Source organism: Hemitrygon akajei, chromosome 20 (assembly GCF_048418815.1).
Source record: "Hemitrygon akajei chromosome 20, sHemAka1.3, whole genome shotgun sequence".
In the NCBI taxonomy this organism is placed as follows: domain Eukaryota; kingdom Metazoa; phylum Chordata; class Chondrichthyes; order Myliobatiformes; family Dasyatidae; genus Hemitrygon; species Hemitrygon akajei.
In genome coordinates, this window is record NC_133143.1 from 46,225,687 (window position 1) to 46,250,658 (window position 24,972).

Below are 24,972 nucleotides of genomic sequence, written 5' to 3' on the forward strand. Positions count from 1 at the left end.
GAGGTCTTTAATAATGGACGCTGCCTTTCTGAGACACCGCTCCCTAAAGATGTCCTGGGTAATTTGTAGGCTAGTGGCCAAGATGGAGCTGACTAGATTTACAACCTTCTGCAGTTTCTTTCAGTCCTGTGCAGTAGCCCCTCCATACCAGACAGTGATGTAGCCTGTCAGAGTGCTCTCCATGGTACAAAGTTTGTAAAACTATAGAAGTTTTTGAGTGTATTTGTTGGCATGCCAAATCTCTTCAAACTCCTAATAGAGTATAGCCACTGTCTTGCCTTCTTTATAACTACTTCGGTATGTTGGGACCGGGTTAGATCCTCAGAGATCTTGACCACCACCCAGGAACTTGACAATCCTCTGTGAGGATTGGTATGTGTTCCTTCGTCTTACCCTTCCTGAAGTCCACAATCAGCTCTTTTGTCTTACTGACATTGAGTGCCAGGTTGTTGCTGCTGCGCCACTCCACTAGTTGGCATATCTCACTCCTGTACACCCTCTCGTCACCACCTGAGATTCTACGAACAATGGTTGTATAATCAGCAAATTTATAGATGGTATTTGAGCTATGCCTAGCCACACAGTCATGTGTATATATAGAGTTGAGCATTGAGCTAAGCACACACCCTTGAGGTGCACCAGTGTTGATCGTCAGTGAGGAGGATATGTTATCACCAATCCACACAGACTGGTTGGGAATTTGAGGATCCGATTGCAGGGGGAGGTACAGAGGCCCAGGTTCTGCAACTTCTCAATCAGCATTGTTGGAATGATGGTATTAAATGCTGAGCTATAGTCGATGAACAGCATCCTGACATTCAATCTTATAAGGGAACATAGATGAGTGAACAAGCTGACTCTGCCTAATGGACTCTGCAAAAACTCCTGGGGCAAAATGCACTAAATCCATTTAGTCTCCACAAGACGTAAATGGTCGCTTTTTTATCAGTCACCCCAGTATCTTAAATGGTAAAGATGTTTTAATGGATAGAATTAGCAATTTGATTTGCAAGATCTTGGGTCTTGCTGCAAGTTGAAAGTTCAAAATCAAGTTGACTAAAAAGTATTGATTTACAAATCAATGTGATCAGTCATTCAAAATGGGAGTTAATTAAAATAAGATTATTCAATTTAAAACTGGTAGTGGCTAGTAGATTAAAAAAACCAAATTAAGTCCAAGGTATTTTGTGTAACAATGTAATAGTTCCTGCCATTCAGTTCGAATGGAGAAGGTAACAGTTGTTGAAGATTTTTTTCCCTATCGATGGGAAAGTCAATGAGAAACTTTCCTCTCCTTTCTGGACAACCCAGCTAGTTCTCCTCCACCATAACACTCCTCTATCTAATGCAATTGGTTCTCACCCTCAACAATTTCTCTGTTGTCTCTTCCTACTTTCTTCAAATCCAAGGTGCAGTCAAGAGAATCTGCATAGCCCTAGCTATGCTTGCTGTTTTGTTGGCTACACTGAACAGTCCATATTCTAAGCCTACTCTGGTAACACTCTCCAACTCTTTCTTCACTATATCAGCAATTGTGTTGGCGCTGCTTCCTGTACCCTTAGAAGTTGAGGTGGCACAGAAGCATAGTAATCAGCACAATGCTTTATAATACCAGCAACCCGGGTTCAGTTCCTGCCGCTGCCTGTAAGGAGTTTGTACATTCTCTCCATGACCACGTAGGTTTCCTCCCATAATACAAAGACATACTGGTTGGTAGGTTAATTGGTCATTGTACATTGTTCCATAACTAACACCCAAACATTAATCCCTCCAACCTATACAATGTCCATTTCTCTCCATCTTCCTTACATCCATGTGACTATCCAAACATCTCTTCAAAGCCTCTAATATACTTGCCTCTACCACCATGCCAGGCAGCACATTCCAGGCTTCCAGCACTCTCTAAGTAAACAACTTGCTCCTCACATCCCACTTGAACCTACTCTCTCTCTCTCACCTTCCATACATGCCCTCTGGTATTAGACATTTCAGCCCTGGGAAACAGATACTCCCTGTCTATTCTATCTATGCCTCTCACAATCTTATAAACTTCTATTAGATCTCCCCTCAGCCTCCGCTGGCCCAGAGAAAACAACCCGTTTATCCAGCCTCTCATGTTAGCACATGCCCTCTAAACTAGACAGTATCATAAACCTCTTCTGCACCCTATCCAATGCCTCAACATCGTTCCTACAGTACAATGACCAGGGCAGTATGCAATACTCCAGATATGGCTTAACCAGGGTTTTATAAAGTTGCTACAAAACCGCTTGAGTTTGAGCTCAGTGCCTCAATAAATAAAAGCAAGCATTCCATTAGCCTTCTTAACCTCTTTATCAACCTGTGTAGCTACTTTCAAAGAGCCATGAATCTGGATCCCAAGATCTCTCTGCTCAGCAATACTGTTAAGGATCTTGCCCTCAACGTTATACTGTATCCTTGCATTTGCCCTACCAAGATGCAACACCTCATATTTATCTGGGTTAAACTCCATTCTGTCCAAATCTGTAGTTGATCTATATTGCGCTGCATTTTCGCCAGTCTTCTACACTATCCACAACTCCACCCATGTTGGTATCATCCACAAACTTACTAACCTACCCATCTACACTTTCATCTAGGTCATTTATATACATCACAAACAGCAGAGGTCTCAGCACAGATTCCTGTTGAACACCACTAATTACAGACCACCAGCTCAAATAAGTTATTTCAACCACTACCCTCTGTCTTCTGTGTGCATGCTAGTTCTGAGTCCAAATAGCCAATTCACCACAGACCCTTTGCACCTTAATCTTCGGAATTAGCCGCCCATGAGGGACTTTGTCAAAGGCCTTACTAAAATCCATGTAGACAACATCCACTGCCATACCCTTTTTCATCACATTGTAAAAAAAAACTCATTCAAACTGGTTAAATACAACCTGCCCAACATAAAGCCATGCTGATTCTCCCTAATTAGACCATGGGTTTCCAAATATACATACACCCTATCCTGAATTTTTTGCTCCAGTAATTTTCCTACAACTGACGTGAAACTCACCAGTCCATGGTTCCCAAGATTTTCCCATGTTCCCTTCTTAAACAGAGGTACAACATTAGCCACTCAACAGTCCTCTGGGCCCTCACCTGTAGCTAGAGAGGACACAATACTGGTCAAGGCCCCAGGAATCTCCTGTCTCCTTCAATAACCTGGGATAAATCTCATCAGGGCAAAAGGACTTACCACTTTAATACTCATTAGGATCTCCAAACACCCTAATGTATTTATACGCTCAACACTGATGTTCTGGTCCTCCATATCCTTATCCTTGGTTAAATACTGAAGCAAAGTACTCATTAGGAACCTCACTCACATTCTTCGCATCCATGCAAATGAAACCCAATTTTTTCCTTGAGTGATCCTACCCTCTCGTTAGTTATCCTCTTTCTCTTGATGTATGCATAGAATGTCTTTGCATTCGCCTTTACTCTGCTTGCCAAGGACTTTTCATGGTCTCTCCATGCTTTGCTAATTCCCTTCTTTAATTCTTTTCTGTCTTCTTTATCCTCTTCATATGCTTCATTTGTTCCTAGCTTCTGAAGTTTTACATATGTTTTTTTTTTCTTCCTGACTAAATTCATCGCCTTTCTGGACATCCAAGGTGCCCTTCTCTTTCCATCCCCATCCTTCCTTCTAACAGTAACATATTTTTCATGACTGTGCAATTGATTATTAAACACCCTCCACATGTCTGATGTGGACTTACCGGACTAAAAGGTGTTTTCAATTAACTCTTCTTAATTCCTGCCTAATGCCCTCATAATTTGCACTATTCCAATTTAGAACTCTCATACAAAGACCATAAATATCCTCATCTATAGCTATCCTGTAAGTTAAGGAGCTGTGATCATTGCTCCCTAACTGCTCACCAACTGTGAGGTCAGTCACCTGGCCAGGCTCCTTACCAAACATCAGGTCCAGTACAGCCCCCTCCGCTTGTTGGACCCTCCACATTACAAAACCTTCCTGAATACACTTATCAAATTCTGCTCCATCTAAACCCCTTGCACTAAGAAGGTCCCAATTCATATTACGGAAAATGAAATCCCCATGACAACAGCCCTATTGTTTTTACACATTTCCTTAATGTGTTTACATATCTGTTCCTCAATGTCCCAGTGGCTATTGGGGGATCCACAGTACAATCCCATCAGTGTGATTACACTCTTCCTATTCCAAGTTCTACCTAATGGACTCAGAATATGACCCCTCTGTTATGTCCCCCATGAGTGCGACTGTGCCATTGTCCCTAATTAGTGCTGCAACTCCACGCCTTCCCTTTTATCTCCTCCTCTATCTTTTCAAAAACTTCAAAAACCTCGTGCTTTAATCAAGCATTCCTGCCCCTCTCTCAAGCAAGACTGTAATGGCCACAACTTTGTAGTTCCATGTACTGATCTATATTCTAAGTTCATCAACCTTACCTTTAATACTCCTAGCATTAAAATATACACACTTCTAATTATCCAACCCATCATAGCTGGTATTTCAATTTTGCCTTTCAATATCCATGCTGACATCATCAAATTCATTGACTTTGCTTCTAACTTCCACCCTACCCTCAAATTTACTTGGTTCATCTCTGACAACTTGTTCTACTTTCTCAATTTTTCTTTTTCCTTCTCTGGAGTTCGACTGTTCGCTATTATAATTTATAAATTATATAAACCTACTGACTCTCACAACTATCTTGACTATACCTCTTCCCACCCTGTCATTTGAAAAAAATGCTACTCCCTTTTCTCTGCTGCATCTGATCTCAGCGTGAGGCTTTCCATTCAGAACAACTGAAATGTTCCCCTGTTTCAAAGAATGAGGTTTCCCTTGGATCATCAGCAATGACGCCCTCATCCACATTTCCTCAATTGTCCAGATATCTCCTCTCACATTATCCTCCCTCCACCATTACATGGATTGCCTTCCCCTTGTCCTTCCCTACTATAACACTCTGTAAGGTCTCACTGCTGAATATAATGGCCTCTCTGCAATGTTTCAGTGCTAATGTAATGGTTTCTCTGTAGCAGCAGTGTTTGGGTTATGACTAGAAATAATGGGGGTTTTGGAATTTGCGCCATCTAATGAGAGGCGTGTTGTTTCTTTCTTGTGTGTCTGAGAGAAGGTATTCATGCATGCTGGCCGAACTTGAGGGTTACAATTGTGGGGGTATTGTTTGGGATTGATTTTGTTGGATGCTGTGTGATCGCCCTGAGTGTTGAACCAGCAGGTTGTGTGTTTAAGTCTGTGCTGGTATGGATGCCACTGGGGTGGAGTGGTGGTGTGCCTCTATGGGGTTACCAGTAACTAAAGCATGCGTGTTCAGTGGGGTGAATATTCGGACACCAGATGAATTGTTAATTTGACTTTTGAGTACAGTTAAAGTTGTTGGCAGGGTGGAGGTTTGATAAAATGGCAGGCACAGACCCTTGTTTTAGTTCAGACTAGCGCTGACGTAACAGCAATGGAACTACCTGCTCCTATTGGTGCCCCAGGTGAGGCGGGGCTATGGCCTATCCATACTGTCGAGGAGGAGGGGAGTGTAGCGAAGCAGGCTGAATCACAAGTCAAGCTTCCCGTAGCTGGGGACGGAGACTTCAAAGACAGGGTTCTATCCTTTCTGAGGAGTGAGGGGAAGGAGTGGTCGGATTTGGAATGCCTAATTAGTCCCCGTCCCCTGGTGAAGCGTGAGAGTTCTGAGTTGTCTTCAGCCCTTACCTCTCTGGCGAATAAGTGGCCCAGTGCACAGGCAGAGGGTCCCACTGGAAGCTAAGAATATTCTCTGGAATAACACCCATCGCCGAGGGGGAAGAAGAGTGTGAGACTTGGGTGGAGCAGACCCCTCAGTGCTCTGATGACATGAAGTGACAGACTGGTTGAGAGTTTGAGGGGACTGGCCGCTGACGTGGGGAAAGCTGTGAACACATGGCAACCCCCAGCCAACACTGCCGATTATCTGGGAGCATTGGAGAATGTCTTTGGCACAACAGGGAGCCCAGTGGGGCTCAGGATGGGGTTTCAGAACATGCAGCAGGAGAAGGGGGAGAAGATTTCTGCTTACATTTTTCGGCTAGAGAGGCCGCTAAATTGCTTGTGGCGCAAAGGGCTTATTCAGTCGGCTGAGCTGAATCATTTAAGAATGGACCAGATAGCAAAGGGTGCCCAGTCCCAGGACCTGATTGCTTGGGGTCTCCGACTGTCTCATAAGATGCGCCCCCCCCCCTTTGTTAAGCTGATCAGAGAGGTGCGCGAGGGCTCCGTCAGCAGGGTACAGTCCTTGGTAGTAGCTCCTTGTGGTGAAGTGACCACGGCTAGCCCAACCCAGGGAATGGTAAAGGAGATTGTGGCAGAGTTGAGAACTGAGATGTCCCAGGTGTTAACAACAGGTGTGGACTGCCTGTATGATAGGACTGATAGAGAGGCAGACCCCTGAGGGGACGGACAACACAGAGGGCTGCGGGTGGCTGGGGTTCCGCGAGAAGGGGGGTGTGGCCGGTATTGTCTGTTGTAACTGTGGGGAGGACAGCCACTTCCAGCGGGAATGTGAGCAGCAGGTAGCCCCTCGGAGAGTGAACCCCCGGGTACCTAAGCAGAAACAGATGTTGGGAAACTTAGAGGAGACCCCGTGAGGGAACGGCCTGGTGTCTCTGGGGGATCATGTTCCCAGCAATGTACCAAGGAACCCCCGAAAGCAAACAATCCTATTACTGAAGGCTTAGTGAGGCCATGCTCCAGTGTGTCGCTATGGACACTTGACACTGGGTTGCAGGTCATGTTGTTGTACCATTCCTTTTACAACCAATATCTGAAGCATTGACACCTTTCAGGGCACTGGAGATCTGGGGTCTTAGTGTTTGTGATTATCCATACGATAGTTATTTGTCAGTGAAGCTGGAGCTCTCGGAGGCTGACGTGCAAGTGTCTGAGGTCCTTGATACATTGGTGCTAGTTTGTCTGGACCCCGTTCAGAAGGGTGGCATTTCAATTCTGATGGGGACTAATACCCTTCTTGTGAGGAAGCTCCTGGGAGCCTGCAAGGAGAAGGCTGGGGAGAGTTTTCTGGGAATGTTGTCCATGAACACTGTCCATGAAACAGTAGTTCAAGCAACGTTTGAGAGACTGCGTGGCTGCATTGTGCCGGATACCGAATGTAGACACGGGACTGTATGGTTCACCCAGTCAAAGCCAATTGTATTACTGCCCAGGGAAGTAGTGAGAGTAATGGGGACCCCCAAATTTCCCAGAGTGCCTGTGGTGAGGCCCTCTTAGTGGACGCCCCAGACGACCATGCGTTGGGGGAGTTGGGATTTCTGGTTGGGGTACTGGTGAGGCTCGAACTGCAGAAACCTTAGGTTGCACAGGTGGGCAGGATGGCAGTGATTGTCAGGAACACTACGAAGAGGGAGGTCACCTTCAAGCAGGAGAAGTCCTGCTGCATCTGTTCCCAGTGACGGTAATGTCAAGTGTCCCCGTGAGACAAGCCGGGGAGAAACTATCGGACAAAGGAGGAACGTTGACCTCTGAGTCATTCAACTTCGGGGACCCCCCGGTTCCTGCGGGTTGGAAGAGGAGATTGGTAGAGAAGATTTTAAAGCTGGAAGGTGTCTTTTCCACTGACGAGTTTGATGTGGGTTGTTCCAAGAGCACTCATCACACTATCCTGGTGACCGAGGACACCCCGTTCAGAGAGAGGTCACGGAAACTGGCCCCTGTGAAGGTGGAAGATATTCAGTAGATTTTGTGTAAGTCAAAGGAAGCTGGGATCATCACTGACTCCTGAAGCCCCTGTGCATCCCCAATAGTAGTGGCCAGAAAGAAGAATGGGAAGGTACAGATGTATGTGGACTATAGGACTCTGACAGGCATACTGTCCCTGACCAGTATCCTGTCTCGAGGATAGAAGATGTGCTGGCCTGTGAGTGGTGCAAAGTGGTTCAGTGTGCTGAATGTGAGGAGTGGAAATTATCAGATCCCCATGAGGGAGGCTGACAAGGAGAAAACAGCATTTAGATGTCCCCTGGGATTTTTCCAGTTTGAAAGGATGCCCCAGGGCACATCGGGAGCCCCTGCAACCTACCAGCAGGCCATGGAGAAGACAGTGGGGGATATGAAATTGCTTGAGGTATTGGTGTATCTGGATGACCTCATAGTGTTTGGATCCACCTTGGAAGAACATGAGGCTACTGAAGGTGCTGGGCTGCCTGAAATCTGAAAGGTTAAAACTTCCCCTGGAAAAGTGCCAGTTCTGCAAAACATCTGTTAGCTATGTTGGGTACATAGTTTCATGGGATGGAGTAGCTACAGATCTGGCTAAGACAGAGGCGGTGACAACCTGGCCAAGACCCCAGACTGAGAGCACTCTGCGCTCGTTCCTTGGGTTCTGTGGTTACTATCGGAGGTCTGTGAAAGACTATGCAAAGGTCATTCACCTGTTGAATCAGCTTCTGTGCCGTTACCCTCTCCTGGGGATGAAAGGGAGGGGGAAGAGAGGACAGGAGGGTGGAAAGTATCTTAGCCTGTCAGAGCCCTTTGGACCGAGGTGGGATGCAAAATGTGAAGGGGACTTTCAGTCACTGAAGGAGCTGCTGACCCAGGTGCCAGAACTGGCTTTTGTGGACCCCTAGTTGCCATATGTACTGCACACGAATGCCCATTGAGAGGGTTTAGGGGGTGTCCTGTATCAGGATCAGGGCATTGGGTTGAGACCCATTGCGTTTGTCAAGTGGTGTCTATTGCCTTCCGAGAAAAACTATTCCATGCACAAGTTGGATTTTCTGGCTTTGAAATGGGCGGTGGTGGATAAGCTGAATGACTACCTCTATGGGGCCAAGTCTGAGGTAAAGATGGACAACAATCCCCTAACTTATACCCTGACCTTGGCAAAACTAGAAGCCACAGACCATCGGTGGTTGGTGGCGTTGTCTGCCTATGATTTCAGCCTGAAGCACCGGCCGGGAAGCAGGAACATTGATGTGGATGCTTTGTCCCAACGGGTACATGAGGGACTGGACAGGGACGAAGAATGGGTGAGCGGTGTGAAGGCCATCACCATGAAGGCAAAGGGGAAGCAGGGGCAGCATCATGTGGTGGATCAATTGCGAGCTCCTGATGACGCCATTCCACAGGTTTGCTGTAATCTGCCCGCTCTGAAGACAAATCAACTGCTGGAATTCAGTTCTGGGGAGGTGGCAGCTGCTCAGCGAGATGACCGGAGCACAGGTACCATTTGGCCAGTGGTCAAAAAGGGAGACCTGGCTCAGGCAGAGAAGACAAAACACACGGCGGTGTCTCCATTACTGAGAGAATGGCCTCAGTTGGAGCTGCGGATCCAGATCACATCACCTCCGGACTGACCTCGCCGATGCCAGCTGGCTCTGCCGGAGAAGCATCACAGGATTGCTTTGAAGTCACTTCATGATAACTCTGGACGTTTGGGTGTTGAAGAGACCTACGGATGGTTCAGGGATCGGTTTTACTGGCCCCAGATGAATCTGGAGGTCAAATAATACTGCAAGTCGTGCATTCGATGCAAATGGCAGAAGACGCTGTCAACGTGGGCAGCTCCCTTGACCCACTTGCAGAGTGTAGGGCCCCTGGACCTGGTGTGTATGGATTTCTTGTCCATAGAACCCAATGCCAGCAACATGGCGAATGTCTTAGTCATCACAGATCACTACACCAGCAGGCTTTTCCTACCAAGTACCAGAGGGTGTCCACTGTGGCTGAAGTGTTATGGGAGAAGTATTTCATTTATTACAGCCTCCTCAGGGGGATACATAGTGATCAGGGGTGGGATTTTGAGAGCAGGATTATCCATGAGTTACTAGGCATGTTTGGAGTCGAGAAGTCATGGACCATGCCTTATCATCCGTAGGGTGATCTCCAGCCTGAGAGGTTTAATCAGACTTGCTAGACATGCTCGGGACCCTGGAGATCAGCAAGAAGAGCAGGTCAGTCAACATATTGGACATCTAGTCCACAGTTACAACTGTACCCAAAATGAAGCTAGTGGGTACTCGCCATACTATCTGATGTTTGGGCGCCAGGCAAGGTTGCCCATTGACCTTTGCTTTGGGACTGATGGGGGCAATTTACCACTGAAAACTTATCTGAAGTACATGTCTGATATGAGAAGGGAGCTGAAAAGGGCTTATGAATCAGCTGGGGTCACGGCTGCCAAGCAGATTAAAGAAAGTAAGAGGAGTTATGATCAAAAGGTGAAGTTCTCCCAACTCCTGCCGGGAGACCGAGTCCTCATAAGTAATTTGGGGCTACCTGGGAAGCATAAGCTGGCTGATGGCTGGGCATTTACACCCTATGTGGTGGAGAGTCAGATGGCAAATGTACCAGTTTTCCGGGTGAAACCAGAAGATGGAAATTGGCCTGTCAAGATTCTCCATCGGAACCACCTGTTGCTCCTGGGACAAGAGGTGCAGGTAGACCCAGAGCCTGACTTGGAACCTACACCTAGTAAAAGGACTCTGAGGAGAAACGAGTGACAGCAGAAGTAGTTAAGCTGGCCCCCACCCCTGAGATGGATACTGATTCAGAGGAAGAGGACCTGGATGTGTGGTATATGCTGCCTTCTGCTAACTCCCCATTGATCGAGAAATGACTCCCATCCCTTCTTCCGTTGAGTCAGGTGAAATTGTGGGGGGGTTGGTTATCGGGGCTTTAGAACGTGTGCCATCCCGTGAGAGGTGTATTGTTTCTTTCTTGTGTGTCTGAGAGAAGTTATTCACAGTCTTTTGTCAGTGAGAGATGAAGAGAGAAGGTGTGAGTGGAGAGAGTTGATAGACCACAGGATGGAGTGGACTTGGAGCGAGGGTCCAGGAGTCAATGAAGCTCGGAGGAGGTCGATGAGGAACCAATGAACGGACAACCACGAGCTCCACTGTGCGCATTAGACTGTTTCATTAAAATGGGCCCTTTTTCTTTATAATTTTCTTTACTAACACTAGAGTCAGATTAAGAATAATAAAGCTCAGTGGTTGGTGTACTGTCTGATCTTGTGCGGTATGGATTTGTAACCAGGCAACACATCACGCAGCATCCACACAAACGAGTTTGGCTGGGCCGTAGGCTGTCTTCACTTAGACAAATGCATACTGGCTGAACCTGAGGATTACACTACCACGCCACAATTCTCTGTATTCAGCACACCATTTTCTGTAACTTCCACTATCTAAAATGGGAATCGACCACTAAGCGCATCTTTCCCATCACGCTATTTTTAGCTTTCCATAGGGATCACTGCCTACAGGACTCCATTGTCCACCTGTCCCTTTACACCATCTCCCTCCCAGCATTTTATCTGCAAACCGGCAAGTGCTACACCTATCCCTACATCTCCTCCCTCACCACCATCAGGACCCCAAACAGTCCTTCCAGCTGAGAGGACTCTTTACAGGTGTAGCCTCCTCTACTTCAGTGAGACCTGATTGGATTTGGGGACTGCTTCAACATGTGCCATTTTTCTGGCAGACACAAAGGCAGGATTTCCCTGTGCCCAGTCATTTCAAATCAATTTCCCATTCTTAACACCTCATATTGTATCTGGGTAGTCTCCACTTCATGGCATGAACATTGAATTCTGTAACCTCTGGTATTTTCTCCCTCCTTGTTTTTTTAAATTCCCCATTCTGGTTCCCTTTTACTCCTTCTTGTCTCCTCAACTGCCTATCAACTTTTTCTGATGCACCTATTTCTCTTTTCTCCATGGTTCACCGTCCTCTCCTATCAGATTCCTTCTTCTCCAGCCCTTCACCTTTTCTACATATCACCTCCCAGCTTTTTATTTCAACCCCCCTGCCAATAACACACCACTCTTCCTGCCTGGTTTTACCTATAATCTGCCAACTAGTACACCTTCCCTTCCCATTCTCACTTCTTCCCCCTTAATTTCCAAAACTGCTGAAGGCTCACAGCCTAAAACATCAAGTGTTTATTCCCCTCCATAGATGTTGCCTGACTTGCGAAGTTCTTCCAACACTCTGTTTGTGTTGTCAGTGAAAACATTTAGACAACTATTATTTGTCATCATTTTCAGATTTGCAAAATAACAGATAATCAACAGGAGAAATACCCAAATGATCACATTTCAGACTCCAACAATATAGTATTGAGACTGTAAATAAGATGGTACTTTGCTTATCTCATGATGCCACAAATATTGCCTGACCAGCAGAATGTTTTCAGCAATTTTAGTTTTTATTTTAGATTGCCAGTATCTAATTATTGCTGAATTAAGTGTGTTGCTGTGAATTGATCACATGATATTTGATCTATTTCTCTGGAAATGTTGACAAAAAACATATGGCTCTGAATAGAAATTCTCATGATCTGAGAATATCCTGATACATTTACAACAGGCTACTTCTCAGCTATTCTGTTCAGTAATTTTCGTGACTGATGTTACTGAGGGAAAACAACATCATATTTTAAGAGGTAGCAGGACATTAAAGGTTAATAAAGAAAGACATGAATAAAAGCAAGTGTTTTGTGGAGAGGGAAGTACTGTATTTCTTCTCCCAGCAACACAAACAGAATTTGATGAAAGGCTCACAAACACGAGAAAATCTGCAGATGCAAAACAGACACAAAATGCTGAAGGAACTCAGCACAATAGGCAGCATCTATGGAAATGAATGAACAGACCTGGTGAAGGGTCTCAGCCTAATATGTCGACTGTATATTCTTTTTCATAGATGCTGCCTGGCCAGCTGATTTCCTTCAGCACTTTGGCTGTGATAGATAAAAGGCTGACAACTTGTAGTAGGAACAGCAGTCCTCTTTGTTGTAAAAGAGTAAAGAGGGCTGCAACTACTGCTGCACATATCAACACAATTAAACAGAGGATGCTTGCTCATCTACCAGACATAGATTCACAGTACTCCCCCAAAATCAGTACTAGTTTCCCACTAAAGAATCTACAAAGAGAGAGGGGGGACAGTTGGTGCAATATAAGTAAGAGAAATTTTAACAAATAGATCATTGACAATTACCGTCAAACCACCTGGGCTCTAAAATTTTGATTAAGCATTTTGAAGTCTCATTTCTGATATGTTCAGCAGTTAGTGCTGGAGACATGAGAAATGTCTTTTCTCTTTATCCTATTTTTCTCATAATTATACCTGCCTTTTCCAATCTACTTTCCTCATTTTGTGCATGTTTTACATAGGGCATCATCACGCTATTTCATTTGTGGCTGCTAGTTTATACTGTGCCTGTCCTAGTTACAAAGATTTAACATACATTTTGTTGGATCAGTTGTAAGAATTTTAGACCAATCTGGCACATAACACATGAGTTAATTGCTGGCAGATGAATGGCAAGCTCTTTTCCCCTGTAACTGTAGCCAAGTACATTAGGATAAATGTATTTCCATGGAGAGTGATTATTTATTTAAAGACCAAAACCCTTAGCTCCAAAACATTGCTGCATGCGTTACCAAGAGCATGAGATGGCCTTAACCAACTTCAACTGCTTCATCAGTAACTTCTCCAATCAGACAACATTCAAGACTGTTTTAATACAGGGCACGTAATAGTCACACCACACAAAAGCAAAATGGACTTCTCCACCAACAGAAAATCTAAGCACTCATTGCATTCAGCAACTTAACCAAGTCCCCCACCATCAACGTCCTGAGGGTTATCACTGAATGAGCACTAAACTAGAATAGCCTCATAAATATTATGATTATTAAAAGGAGATCAATGTTGACTGCCATAGTTAAATAATTTTGAATGCCATTAGATTCACATTACAGGACATTTATTTTCCTTTTTATTAGTCAAGTGGACTTTTTGAAGTGGAATATATTTATGATGAGGATAAACCAAATTAGCCTTGTATTACTTCAAAACAAAAAAAATAGAATGTGCTTGAAATACTCAGCATGATCAGTTGAAAAAGAAAGTGAAGTGAATACCATCTGATTTAATAGAGAGTGTTCCCAGCATTTTTTGCTTTGTTTTCTGGTTTCCATTCTCAGCAGTATTTAACTGTTATATTTCTGTTACTCCAGCATGAAGAGCATTATGATCCAGGGAAAATATTGCTCAATTTTTCATAACTTCTGAGCAAAATATTAGGCCTTTTGAGAATCATGTGCTCTGCACCAGCAGCTAAATGTAATTACAATCCAGTCCAATTGTAGCAAATCAGTGATCCAATAGTCAGAGGGAGGAAAGGCATCACATTAATTGCAACATCTGTGTGATATTTCTTAGTGTTAGCTAAATAAACTGTTTTGTTTGCAGAATTTTTGTAATTTATCTGCTTTATGTACATTTGAGAAAACACATTTTAAATTTTACTCTAAACATATTAAATTGTGCAATTTCTCAATTGCAGTGGAAGATCTTCAGTTCTGTGTAATTCTTATAATTAATCTTTTGCATTTGTTACACTTTAGTAGATTCCTCTTTAAATTCTTTTCAGCATGACTTTTCCTTGGCCACATAATTAACACATCTATTTCCTGGGTCACTACCTGTAAATTTAAATATAATAGTCCCACACCAAAATATATTTATACATAATCTTTTCAGAATCAGGATTAATATCACCAGCATGTGTCATGAAACTTCTTAACTTAGCTGCAGCAGTACAATGCAATACATGATAATATAGAAAAAATAGTTAAGTGCATAAGTAAAGCAATTACAGTAATGGATGTATATTAAATGGTTAAATTAAAAAATAGTGCAGAAACAGAAATAATACAACTGAGGTAGTGTTCATGGGTTCAATGTTAATTTCAGAATCAGATAGCAGAGTAGAAAAAACTGTTTCTGAATTGCCGAGTGTGTGCCTTCAGGCTTCTGTACCTCCCTCCTGATGGTAACATGAGAAGAGGGCATGTCTCGGGTAATGGGAGTCCTTAATGATGGACACCGCCTTTCTGAAGCATCGCTCCTTGAAAATGTTTTGAATACTACAGAGGCTAGTACCCAAGACAGAGCTGACGAATTTTACAACTTTCTGTAGCTTTTTTCGATCCTCCTCCCATCCCCAATACCAGACAGTGATGCAACCTGTCAGAATGCTCTCCACGGTCCAACTGTAGAAGTTTTTGTGTGTTTTAGGTGACATATCAAATCTCCTCAAATTCCTAATGAAATATAGCTGCCTTCTTTATAACTGTATTGATATGTTGGAACCAGGTTAGATCCTCAGAGATCTTGACACACAGGAATTTGAAATTGCTCACTCTCTCTTCTTATCCTGAAATCCCTCATTCATTCTCCTCAGTGGTTGCCCATGTTCTGGTACCTCACCTAAGGGATCATTCCTGTCTCTATTTACAAATAAATATTTATGATTTAGGGCTTCGTGAGCAAGTTGTCCTCCTGTGCTTGTTTAATGACCTACATACTGAGCAAAGGTTATGCTTGGTGAAACCCTAAATTTTGTTTCTCATCTATATACTATATTGCTTTGTCACTAATGTCATCTTATTCACTAGTTACTACTAAACCAGTCCATATATTGTTTCCAATGTCTTACTTCACTCTGAGTTATGTTCTAAGTAATAGATCCTTCTTCCTGCAGTTTCAAGTGGTTTTCATCTAAAACAATGACAGCTTAGATTAAACAAGTAGTTTCAGCATCCAAAAGTGCTACATGAAATTTTATTAAATTGACCTACTTACCTTTCAAGGTAGATGTGAAATATTATTAAATAAAATTTCACTTCTATCTGAAAGATAAGTAGGTCAAAATGCATGGGCTTGATGGATGATGTTAGTATGATAAAAGTGTATTTTTTTAATCCATGCCCTTATTGTGTTTAGATGCTACTAATCCAAAGGTCTTCTGATCAGATTCACCTTTATCTGTCCTGAATAATCATCAGCTTATCCAATATTAATACAATACATGACAAGTCATCCTTTATCATTTACTCATGTGCTTGCTGACCTACATTGACTCTTGATTTCCCATCTTTTTCTCCCCTTATCACTTAACGTTGGACCAGTGAACACAGTCATTATCAATTCAAACTCTCCACATCTACAATCTCCAGAGTCTATTCTACAGATCCTAGCCTCACAGATGTCATTTTGCTCATTGTTTTGTCTTTCTTCTGAACGCCATTCACTGATATTTTATTATAAATCGCTTCTGAACTGCCTTCCAATCTTTTACGACTCTCATTGAAACCTGTCTTTACAGTTAAATCAACAAACTCTTGCTGTTTTCTGCCTGACTGGGTTGACATCCAGTTACTTTTTTCTTTGTACATTTCTATAAAATACCCTTGAAATGAAAGATTGTATTACAAAAATGTGAGTAGTTATCCTCATTAGTCAGGAAAATATGCTTCATTTGGCATTTCCTGCACCAGTTCTATTGTCTCTAATGATTTCAGTTAACTTTGAAGAAGTAAAAGCACATTCTTAGAATATGCTTAATATCTAAATTATCCTCCAAAGAATTCATTGACACTCCCAGTTTTCTTAAAGCAATGGGTGTGGCTAATGGGAAAAGACCGTAAGGCACCGAAGCAGAATTAGGTCTTTCAGCCCTTCACGTCCTCTCCGCTATTCCATCTGGGATGATTTATTATCCCTCTTAACACCATTCTCCTGCCTTCTGCCTGTAACCTTTGATGCCCTTATTAATCAAGAACCTATCAACCTCCACTTTAAATATGTCTAATGACCTGGCAGGTTCCATTTTTTGAGACCCAAATGGCGTTTGACTGACAGCCTTGTCTTTACAATTCACTTAAATAATTAACTTGAACTCTAATTCTTTTTTCAAGCCTGAACTTGCCTTCTTATCAAAAGACGCTTTGAGAAATGACAACAACTACAAAGAGAACGAATGTTCCTTTGAGTCAGTTTCTTTCATGATTGCAATGAATAGTAGTAAGACACAGAAAGAGAAAAGAAGTCAAGAGAGCTGGTTGGTGATCAGCTTCTAACTAAACATTTAACAACTTTGTTGACATGGTTTTTAACTTATTCACAGAGTTTTTTTGTGATAAACAGACAAAATTTAACCCCTAGAAGCCATGCATAGTCTTGCTCAGCTTTGAAAGTTATATGTATAATGACAATATAGGTAAACATTAATCAATCTCCATGTGAACATTCATTTAACAGACTAACATTCTGCAGAAAACAAAAGTGTCATGAGGATATGGGGTTTAAACTAGTTGAAAATTTCTGACACCAATAATCTATTATATGCCTTATGTTATTTTTTATGCTCTCCTTGTGCCTTGGCAATGAAAAAACATCAACCTCTTCAATAAAAATACTTGTTTAATTAAAATTGGCTCAAGTGGGACTTAGTATATCTTGAATAATATCTTCTAACTAATGAACCTGTTTAATTAAATGAAGGGAACACAGCATTCAAAATTCCTCTATTAATGAACATCATGGATCAATAGCATTTTCCTGAAATATGTGGAGATTTGGTCAAATTCTCAGGTTGGACAATGTTATTTTCTGTTACATGCCTTAAGAACACATCCTGCATGTCAAACATTTTGGAGTACTGAGTGGAGAAAGTAAGCTTACTTTTGGCAAACCTGGGTGGATTGTCATTGACGTCAGTGAGTGTGATATTTATAGTTGTCGTGCCTGCCAACCCTCCCATTTGTCCTTCCATGTCTTTGGCTTGGATGATAACTTGATAGTCTTCCTTGACTTCTCTGTCCATGTTGGCTAAAGCTGTTCTGATGACGCCTAAACACAGAAAATGAAGAAGGGAGAAAGTACTTATAATAAAGATGAAGGATTCTTTATGATTACTCATGCAATCAATTTGCATGCAGTATGGACAGTCAGACCTAGCTTTCAGTAACACTTGCACTATGCAGTGGATATTCAGTTCCAACTAAGAGAGTAGGATATGCTTAGAGCTATAGACATATTAAATATCTATGGAAATAAACCTTTTAATCCACTGAATCCACATCAATCACCAAACACCCATTCAAATTAATCTGAGCCTGATCCCACTTCTTCCCACTTCCCCGTCAATTCCCTCCAGACTCTAGCACTCCATTATTCACCAAGGGCAATTTACACTGGGCAATTAACCTACCAACCTGCGTGTCTTTGTTATCTTCGAGCAAACTAAAGCACTTGGAGGAAAGTTGCACCATCACATGGGGAACACAATTATAAACAAATTTCTACTGCAAATCTCATGTACTCTTCTAGCTGTTGAAGCAGGAACTTTGTTAATTTTTGTACTGCGAACACACAGAAGGAATTGGAAAAAAAAGATTTGCATTTAAATGGCATCCTACTCATTCCTTTCAGAACATTTTAATGAAGTACAACATAAAGTCACTATAATGGTTGAAATGTAGCAGCCAAAATGTATTATCCCTTCACCTATAATCTAAGTGAGGGACAAATACTTCAAGGACAAGTTTTCTTCAAAATACTCCGAGGCGTAATTTAAAGGTGACTGGAAGTAAGTGTAGGGAAGGGGATGTCAGAGGTATGTTTTTACACAGAGAATGGTGGTGCATGGAACACCCAGCCAGAAATGGTGGTAGAAACAGATACATTAGGGAAGTTTAAGAAACTCATAGATTGGAACAGGGAAAAATGGAGAGGTATTGTTACGTACCCTGTAACTGGGTCACTTACCAGCAAAGATAGAGAGGTCCGTTGAAGTCTGATGGTACTATTTTTAAAAGTCTTTATTTATAAAGGGGCACAAAAGTAAGGTTACTACAAACATTCAGATAATATACGTCGTCAATACTCAATCTAAAGCGCGGGTATAGTAATAATCATCAATAAGAAAGAGCTCTATCGTTTGTCTAGGGGGTAATATATTGTCCATTGGAAATATAAGAGTCACTCAGTTCCTGCAAGCTTCTGGGCTTTGGGGACCGTTGGGTTTCACTTGTTGGAGAGAGAGAGAGATTTTTGTGAGAAAAGAAACTTGCCCGGGTCTTTTGATGATGCCGATCCGATGTGTCAGGGGAGTTGGTTCCCCGTTGTTAGTTCAAGAAAATCGTCTCTGTGGTATCAGCCACCGGCTCCCAGGCACGGAAACCGAACACACGTGGCTTCCTTCAAATGGCTGCCCGCTATACGGGATCGCTAGCGTCTCTTCTGGTGTGTCTGAGGGGCCGCCTCTACAGCCCCTCTTTTATCTGGACTGGCAGGGTTTCAGATGTCAATCAGGTTGGGATGATGCAATCTCTCCCCGTCACCCAGCCCACGTTGCCCTGAGGGCTTGCACGTAGCCCAGTTCCCCAATCCACAAAGGTGTCTCCAAGAGACAATGGCCGTTAGCCTTGGCTTTGTCTTGCTGAGGGGCCAGGACACATTCCAAAACCTTGAGGATTCTCTCTCATTTCCTGGGTCCAAGACCCGAATTGATAGCGATCTTGCGATTCTCAAGAAGGAGGGGGCAGCAATCATAACAGTATGTAGAAAGAAAGGGTTAGATTGGTCTTAGGGGATGTTAGAAGGTCAGCACAACATCATGCTGTAACTTTCTATGTTCTATCAATCTTCTTTCAAAGGAATACCATGGAAATGTGCATCTACTCAAGAATCTTGTTTTATTCATCTCATCCAAAGGATGGCACCTATAGCAGTGTAGGATTCTCTCACTGTCACCCCAGAGCATCAACACTTGTGCAGAGATTTCTGGTGTGAGGAATAAATCTGTTATTATCCATGGAGCTACAGGTGGTATTTGATCATTCTGATGTAAATGCGTTTTGTAGATTAGTCAACAGGAAGAAGATGGTGCCTGTGAACAACTCAACCAAGAACGACATCCTCCAGACGGTTCACAGAAGTATTTCTTTCACTTCTTTTACATATTTTTTTCTTCCAAATGTTGTTTTGCTACTGCTGGAGTCTGTGGTCTATACCTTGGTGGTGTGCTTTCAGGCTGATTGAGTGATCTGGTACCTTACAGTCTCTGAAAGGATTCCATGAGGCTTCGAATGAAGTGTGTGGCCTGGAGATGGGGCGGGAGCCCACGATCCACTCCATTTCTTGCCAAGCTCATGATATCAACAATTAAAGTACGCAGACAAGGCCCGCCCCCTGGTCAAGTCTACCTCTTTTCCTTTCTCTGCCGAGGCCTGCGCGGTCTTCAGCTGCATTAAAGGGGACATTGCCAAAGCAACGATGCATGCTATGGACGAGACCATTCCCTTCCAAGTAGAGAGTGACGCCTCCGATTTCAAGCTTGTTGCTACCCTCAACCAGGCAGGCAGGCCAGTAGCATTCTTTTCTCATACCCTTCAAGGCTCTGAAATTCGGCACTCCACGGTGGAGAAAGAAGCCCAGGCCATAGTGGAAGCTATTAGGCACTGGAGGCACTATCTCGCCGGCAAAAGGTTCACCTCGCTGACCGACCAGCGCTCAGTTGCGTTCATGTTCAGCAACCAACAGCGGGGCAAAATCAAAAATGATAAAATTTTGCGGTGGAGAATAGAACTCTCCACCTACAACTATGATATCCTGTACCGGCCTGGAAGGCTCAATGAGCCCCCTGATGCCCTATCCCGGGGAGCGTGTGCCAGCGCACAGCTCGACCAGCTATACGCCCTCCATGCACATCTTTGCCATCCAGGGGTCACCCGATTTTACCATGTCATGAAAGCCCGGAACCTGCCGTACTCCCTTGAGGACATCAGGACGATGACCAGGGACTGCCAAGTCTGCGCTGAGTGCAAACCGCACTTCTACCATCCTGAAAAGGCGCAACTTATCAAGGCCATCCACCCCTTTGAGCGACTGAGTGTTGACTTTAAGGGCCCACTTCTCTCCACCGACCGCAATGTCTACGTTCTCAATATTATCGACGAGTACTCGCGGTTCCCCTTTGCCATCCCCTGCCCCGACACCACTACCACGTCCGTCATAAAAGCCCTGCGCCAGCTCTTCACTCTGTTCGGATATCCCTGCTATATCCACAGTGATAGAGGGTCCTCCTTTATGAGTGACGAGCTGCGCCAGTACCCGCTGGCTAGGGGCATTGCTACTAGTCGGACCACGAGTTATAATCCCTGGGGAAATGGACAGGTGGAGAGGGAGAATGCCACAGTGTGGAAGGCCACACTTTTAGCCCTTAAGCCAAAAGGGTTGCCGGTCTCTCGATTGCAGGAGGTCCTCCCTGAGGCACTCCACTCTATCCGCTCCCTGTTATGTACTGTTATGAATGTTCCACAGCTCTGAGGGGCCAAAGGGTGCGGGACCAGCCCCTCCTTCCGGAGAATCGCAAGATCGCTATTAATTCGGGTCTTGGACCCAGGAAATGAGAGACAATGCAATGGATTTGACCATTGTTCTTAGAGACACCTGTGTGAATTGCGACTCTATACTACGTGCCAGCTATCAGGGACATGGACACCCTCGGGCAATGTGAGGTGGGGATTGTATCACCCTACCTTGATTGACATCTACAAATCTGCCAGTCACGATAAAAAGGGGACTGCAGGAGGCAGTACCCCAGCGACGCACCAGAAGGATGACGGGAAGCTGTTCGGGAGCCACATGTGATTCGGTTCCCCTATCTTGGGGAACGAGTGGCTGATAACACCGAAAAGGACTTCGAACTGACAACGGGGAACCCACGTTCCCGATTCAACGATTTGAGTCCAAAAGGCTGGCAAGTTTATTTTCTCACCAAAATTCTTCCTCTCTCCAACCAGTGAAAACCCAGCAGTCCCCAAACGGCTAAAAGTCTTCATGAACTGGCGAGACTTATATATTTACATTGGACAGTATTTTTACCCCTAGACAAAACGATAGAGCTACTTCTTATTGTTGATTATTACTATACCCGTGCTTTAGATTGAGTATTGACAACGTATATTATCTGAATGTTTGTATTAACCTTACTTTTGTGCCCCTTTATAAATAAAAACGTTTAAAAATAGTACCATCAGACTTCAGCGGACCTCTCTATCTTTGCTGGTAAGTGACCCAGTTACGGGGTTCGTAACAACATGTCCACCAATGCCACCCCTCACGAGCACCTATTCTCTTTTCCCAGGAAGTCTGCCACTGGGACCACCCTACCAGCTTGGCTGATGTCCCCAGGGCCAGTGCTGCTCCGGAAACATGTGAGGAGCAATAAATACTCCCCGCTGGTTGAGAGGGTTCACCTTCTACATGCGAACCCCCAGTATGCCTACGTGGTCTTACCTGATGGGCGGGAGGACACGGTATCCGTCCGCGACCTGGCGCCCGCAGGAGCAGCAGACCACTACCCCGAACACTCCACGGTAACTATGAACCCTGTACCCGAGGTGACACCGCGCACACCGAGCACTACACAGACTCCTCACGACACTCCTATACCGGGCGTCTCGTACGCGCATATACCAGGCGCCTCGCACACGCATGAGGGATCACTGACGCCTAGTGGGCTGACACCTCCAGTTAGGCCGGAACCAGCACAACCACCGTCTCCAGTGCAATCACCACCGGCACCTGTGCAATCACAGCCGGTGCTACGTAGATCGCAGCGACAGATTCGACCACCTGATAGACTTAACCTGTAAATATACTTGTAAGAAACTTCGCCCCATGGGGACTCTCTTTTAAAACAAAGGGGGGGTGAATGTGGTGAACTACATATACCTGTCTGGACACGCCCCCTGCTGACTGCTCCTGTGGCTCCTCCCACAGACCCCAGTATAAAGGCGATTGAGGCCTGAGCCCGGCCCTCATTCTCCAGGATGTAGTATGGTGGTCAACTACTGCTTATTCTTTCTTCCAGTCAATAAAAGCTGATATCTCGACTTCACGTCTCAGAGAGAGTTATTGATGGTGCATCAATCTCTTTATGGCCTGACTAATCAAGAATCAATCAATCTCTGCCTTAAATATACCCAATAACTTAGCCTCCACAGCCACGTGGTAATGAATTCCACAGATTCACCGCTCTCTAGCTAAATAAATTTCTCCTCATCTCCATTTTAAATGGGCGTCCCTCTATTCTGAAGCTGTGACCTCTGGTCTTAGACTCCCCCGCCATAGGAACATCTTATCCACATCTACTCTGTTGAAGCCTTTCAACATTCAATTGGCTTCAATGAAATGCCCCCCTCATTCTTCTGAATTTCAATGAGTATGGGCCCAGAGCTATCAAGTGTTTTTCATATGATAAGCCTTTCAATCCTGGAGTCATTTTCATGAACGCCTTTGAACCCTCTTCAATGTCAGCACAACCTTTCTTATATAAGGGACCCAAAACTGCTCAAAATACTCCAAGTGAGACTTCACCAGTAACTTATGAGGTTTAGCATTACATCCTTGCTTTTTATATTCTAGTTCTCTCAAAATGAATGTGAACATTAGGGATTTTATACAATGGAGGCGCCAGAAAGTATATTGTGCCTATGAGGGGTGTTGGCAAGTATGAAGGTACTTCTGGTGGGTGTTGACAAGTATGACAGTGCTTTAGGGGGGTGTTGGGCTAAAGAAGGTTGGGAAACACTGGCTTTGGGGTTTAACTGCTACAACTGAACCAGCCAAAATGAGCTTTGCTGACATTATGAATGTAGTGCAGGAACATTTCGTACTAAATACCATTGTGGGTGCAGAACACTTTAGGTTTCATAAGTGAAATTAAAAGGAAGGGAAGTCCTTTTCAGCTTACATGGCTGAATTGAACACATTTCTGAGCATTGTCAGTTCAATGAAAGGCTTTATGTTGCACTGAGCGGTCATTTAGTTTGTAGAATTTAACAAGAAAACATTCATAAATGGCTCCTAACTGAAGTACAACTTACATTTAAAAGAGTAGTTCAAGTTGCTGTATCAACGTTCAGCCAGGGACACAATTGTGCTGCAGTCAGGAATGAAAATGAATGTGAACAAAATTCACACAGCTAAACAGAAACTGCCTGGCTGAACAAATTGTGTTACCATTGTGGCAGAGGCTCAAATATACCAGTCAAAAGCAGATTTAAAGGCAAAACTTGCACTAAATGCAACAAAGTGGGACACTTACAAAGAGCTAGATAGACAGACAAAAATAAATGGATTGCACAGAGAAGAGTTAAAGATAAAATGTCAAGTGAAAACTAACCCAGAGACAAGTCATATGGCTTACACCAGAAGTGAACGGCTATTTAATGAAAATGGATTTGGACACTGGTTTGGTGATGTTAGTCATATCACAAAATGAGTTTAAATGGTATTTCAAAGATACTGAACTGAAACCTGCAGATATCCAACTGATAACTTATACTGGAGAAAGGATAATTACTGTAGGAATGACATTTGTAACAGTGAAATACAACAACCAATAAGCCACATTGGGATTCTCTGAAGTGAAAAACAGGAGACCCAATACTGTGGAGTCATGAGTGGCTGAGACAACTACAGCTTGATTGGAGATCCATCCACCATTTGCATGCTACATCCCGTGGAATAGTGTCAACTGAAAGTGAATTTAGAAAGGTATGGGATGATGCCTCAGCAGTGTTCATGGATGGTATTGGAAAACTCAAACATACCTATGGTAAAATAGTGTTAAATGTAACTGCCAACTGGGTTTTACAAAGCCTATCTTGTTCCTTTCACCATCTGTGATAAAGAAGCCAGTGAACTGGATTGCATAGAAGCTGCCATTAATTCTTTCCAACTTTGAGTGGCGCCCATGAACAATGTAGGTGTCCCAATAGCCAAGAAGGGTGGGTCTGCTAGGATCTGTGGTTATTTTAAGGTCACCATCAACCCAGTACTGAAAATAGATCAATACCTTCTGCTCAGAATAGAGGATATATCTTCAAACCATCTGTAAAGAAACACTTCAGCAAAGGTCTACCTACTGTTGGAGATGGAAGAGGAGACCAAAGTGTTTCTCACCATAAACACTTACACAGGAGCTTATCATCATTATAGGTTTATTTTTGGAGTAGTGTCTGCACCTGCTCTCTGACCAGGCCCTGCAAGGCAGCCAGTCACTCA

The 24,972-nt window shown here is 43.7% G+C and overlaps 1 protein-coding gene across 3 annotated transcripts in view; it reads right to left on the reverse strand.

The window, feature by feature from the left end:
- The window catches only part of LOC140713763 (cadherin-12-like), a 421,855-nt gene that overhangs the window by 203,788 nt on the left and 193,095 nt on the right, over positions 1 to 24,972 (reverse strand). For all 3 annotated transcript variants that reach the window (XM_073024264.1, XM_073024265.1, XM_073024263.1), the window contains exon 5: positions 17,578 to 17,745. In XM_073024264.1, coding sequence (XP_072880365.1) covers positions 17,578 to 17,745 — 168 coding nt within the window. The remainder of the gene's footprint in view (positions 1 to 17,577; positions 17,746 to 24,972) is intronic.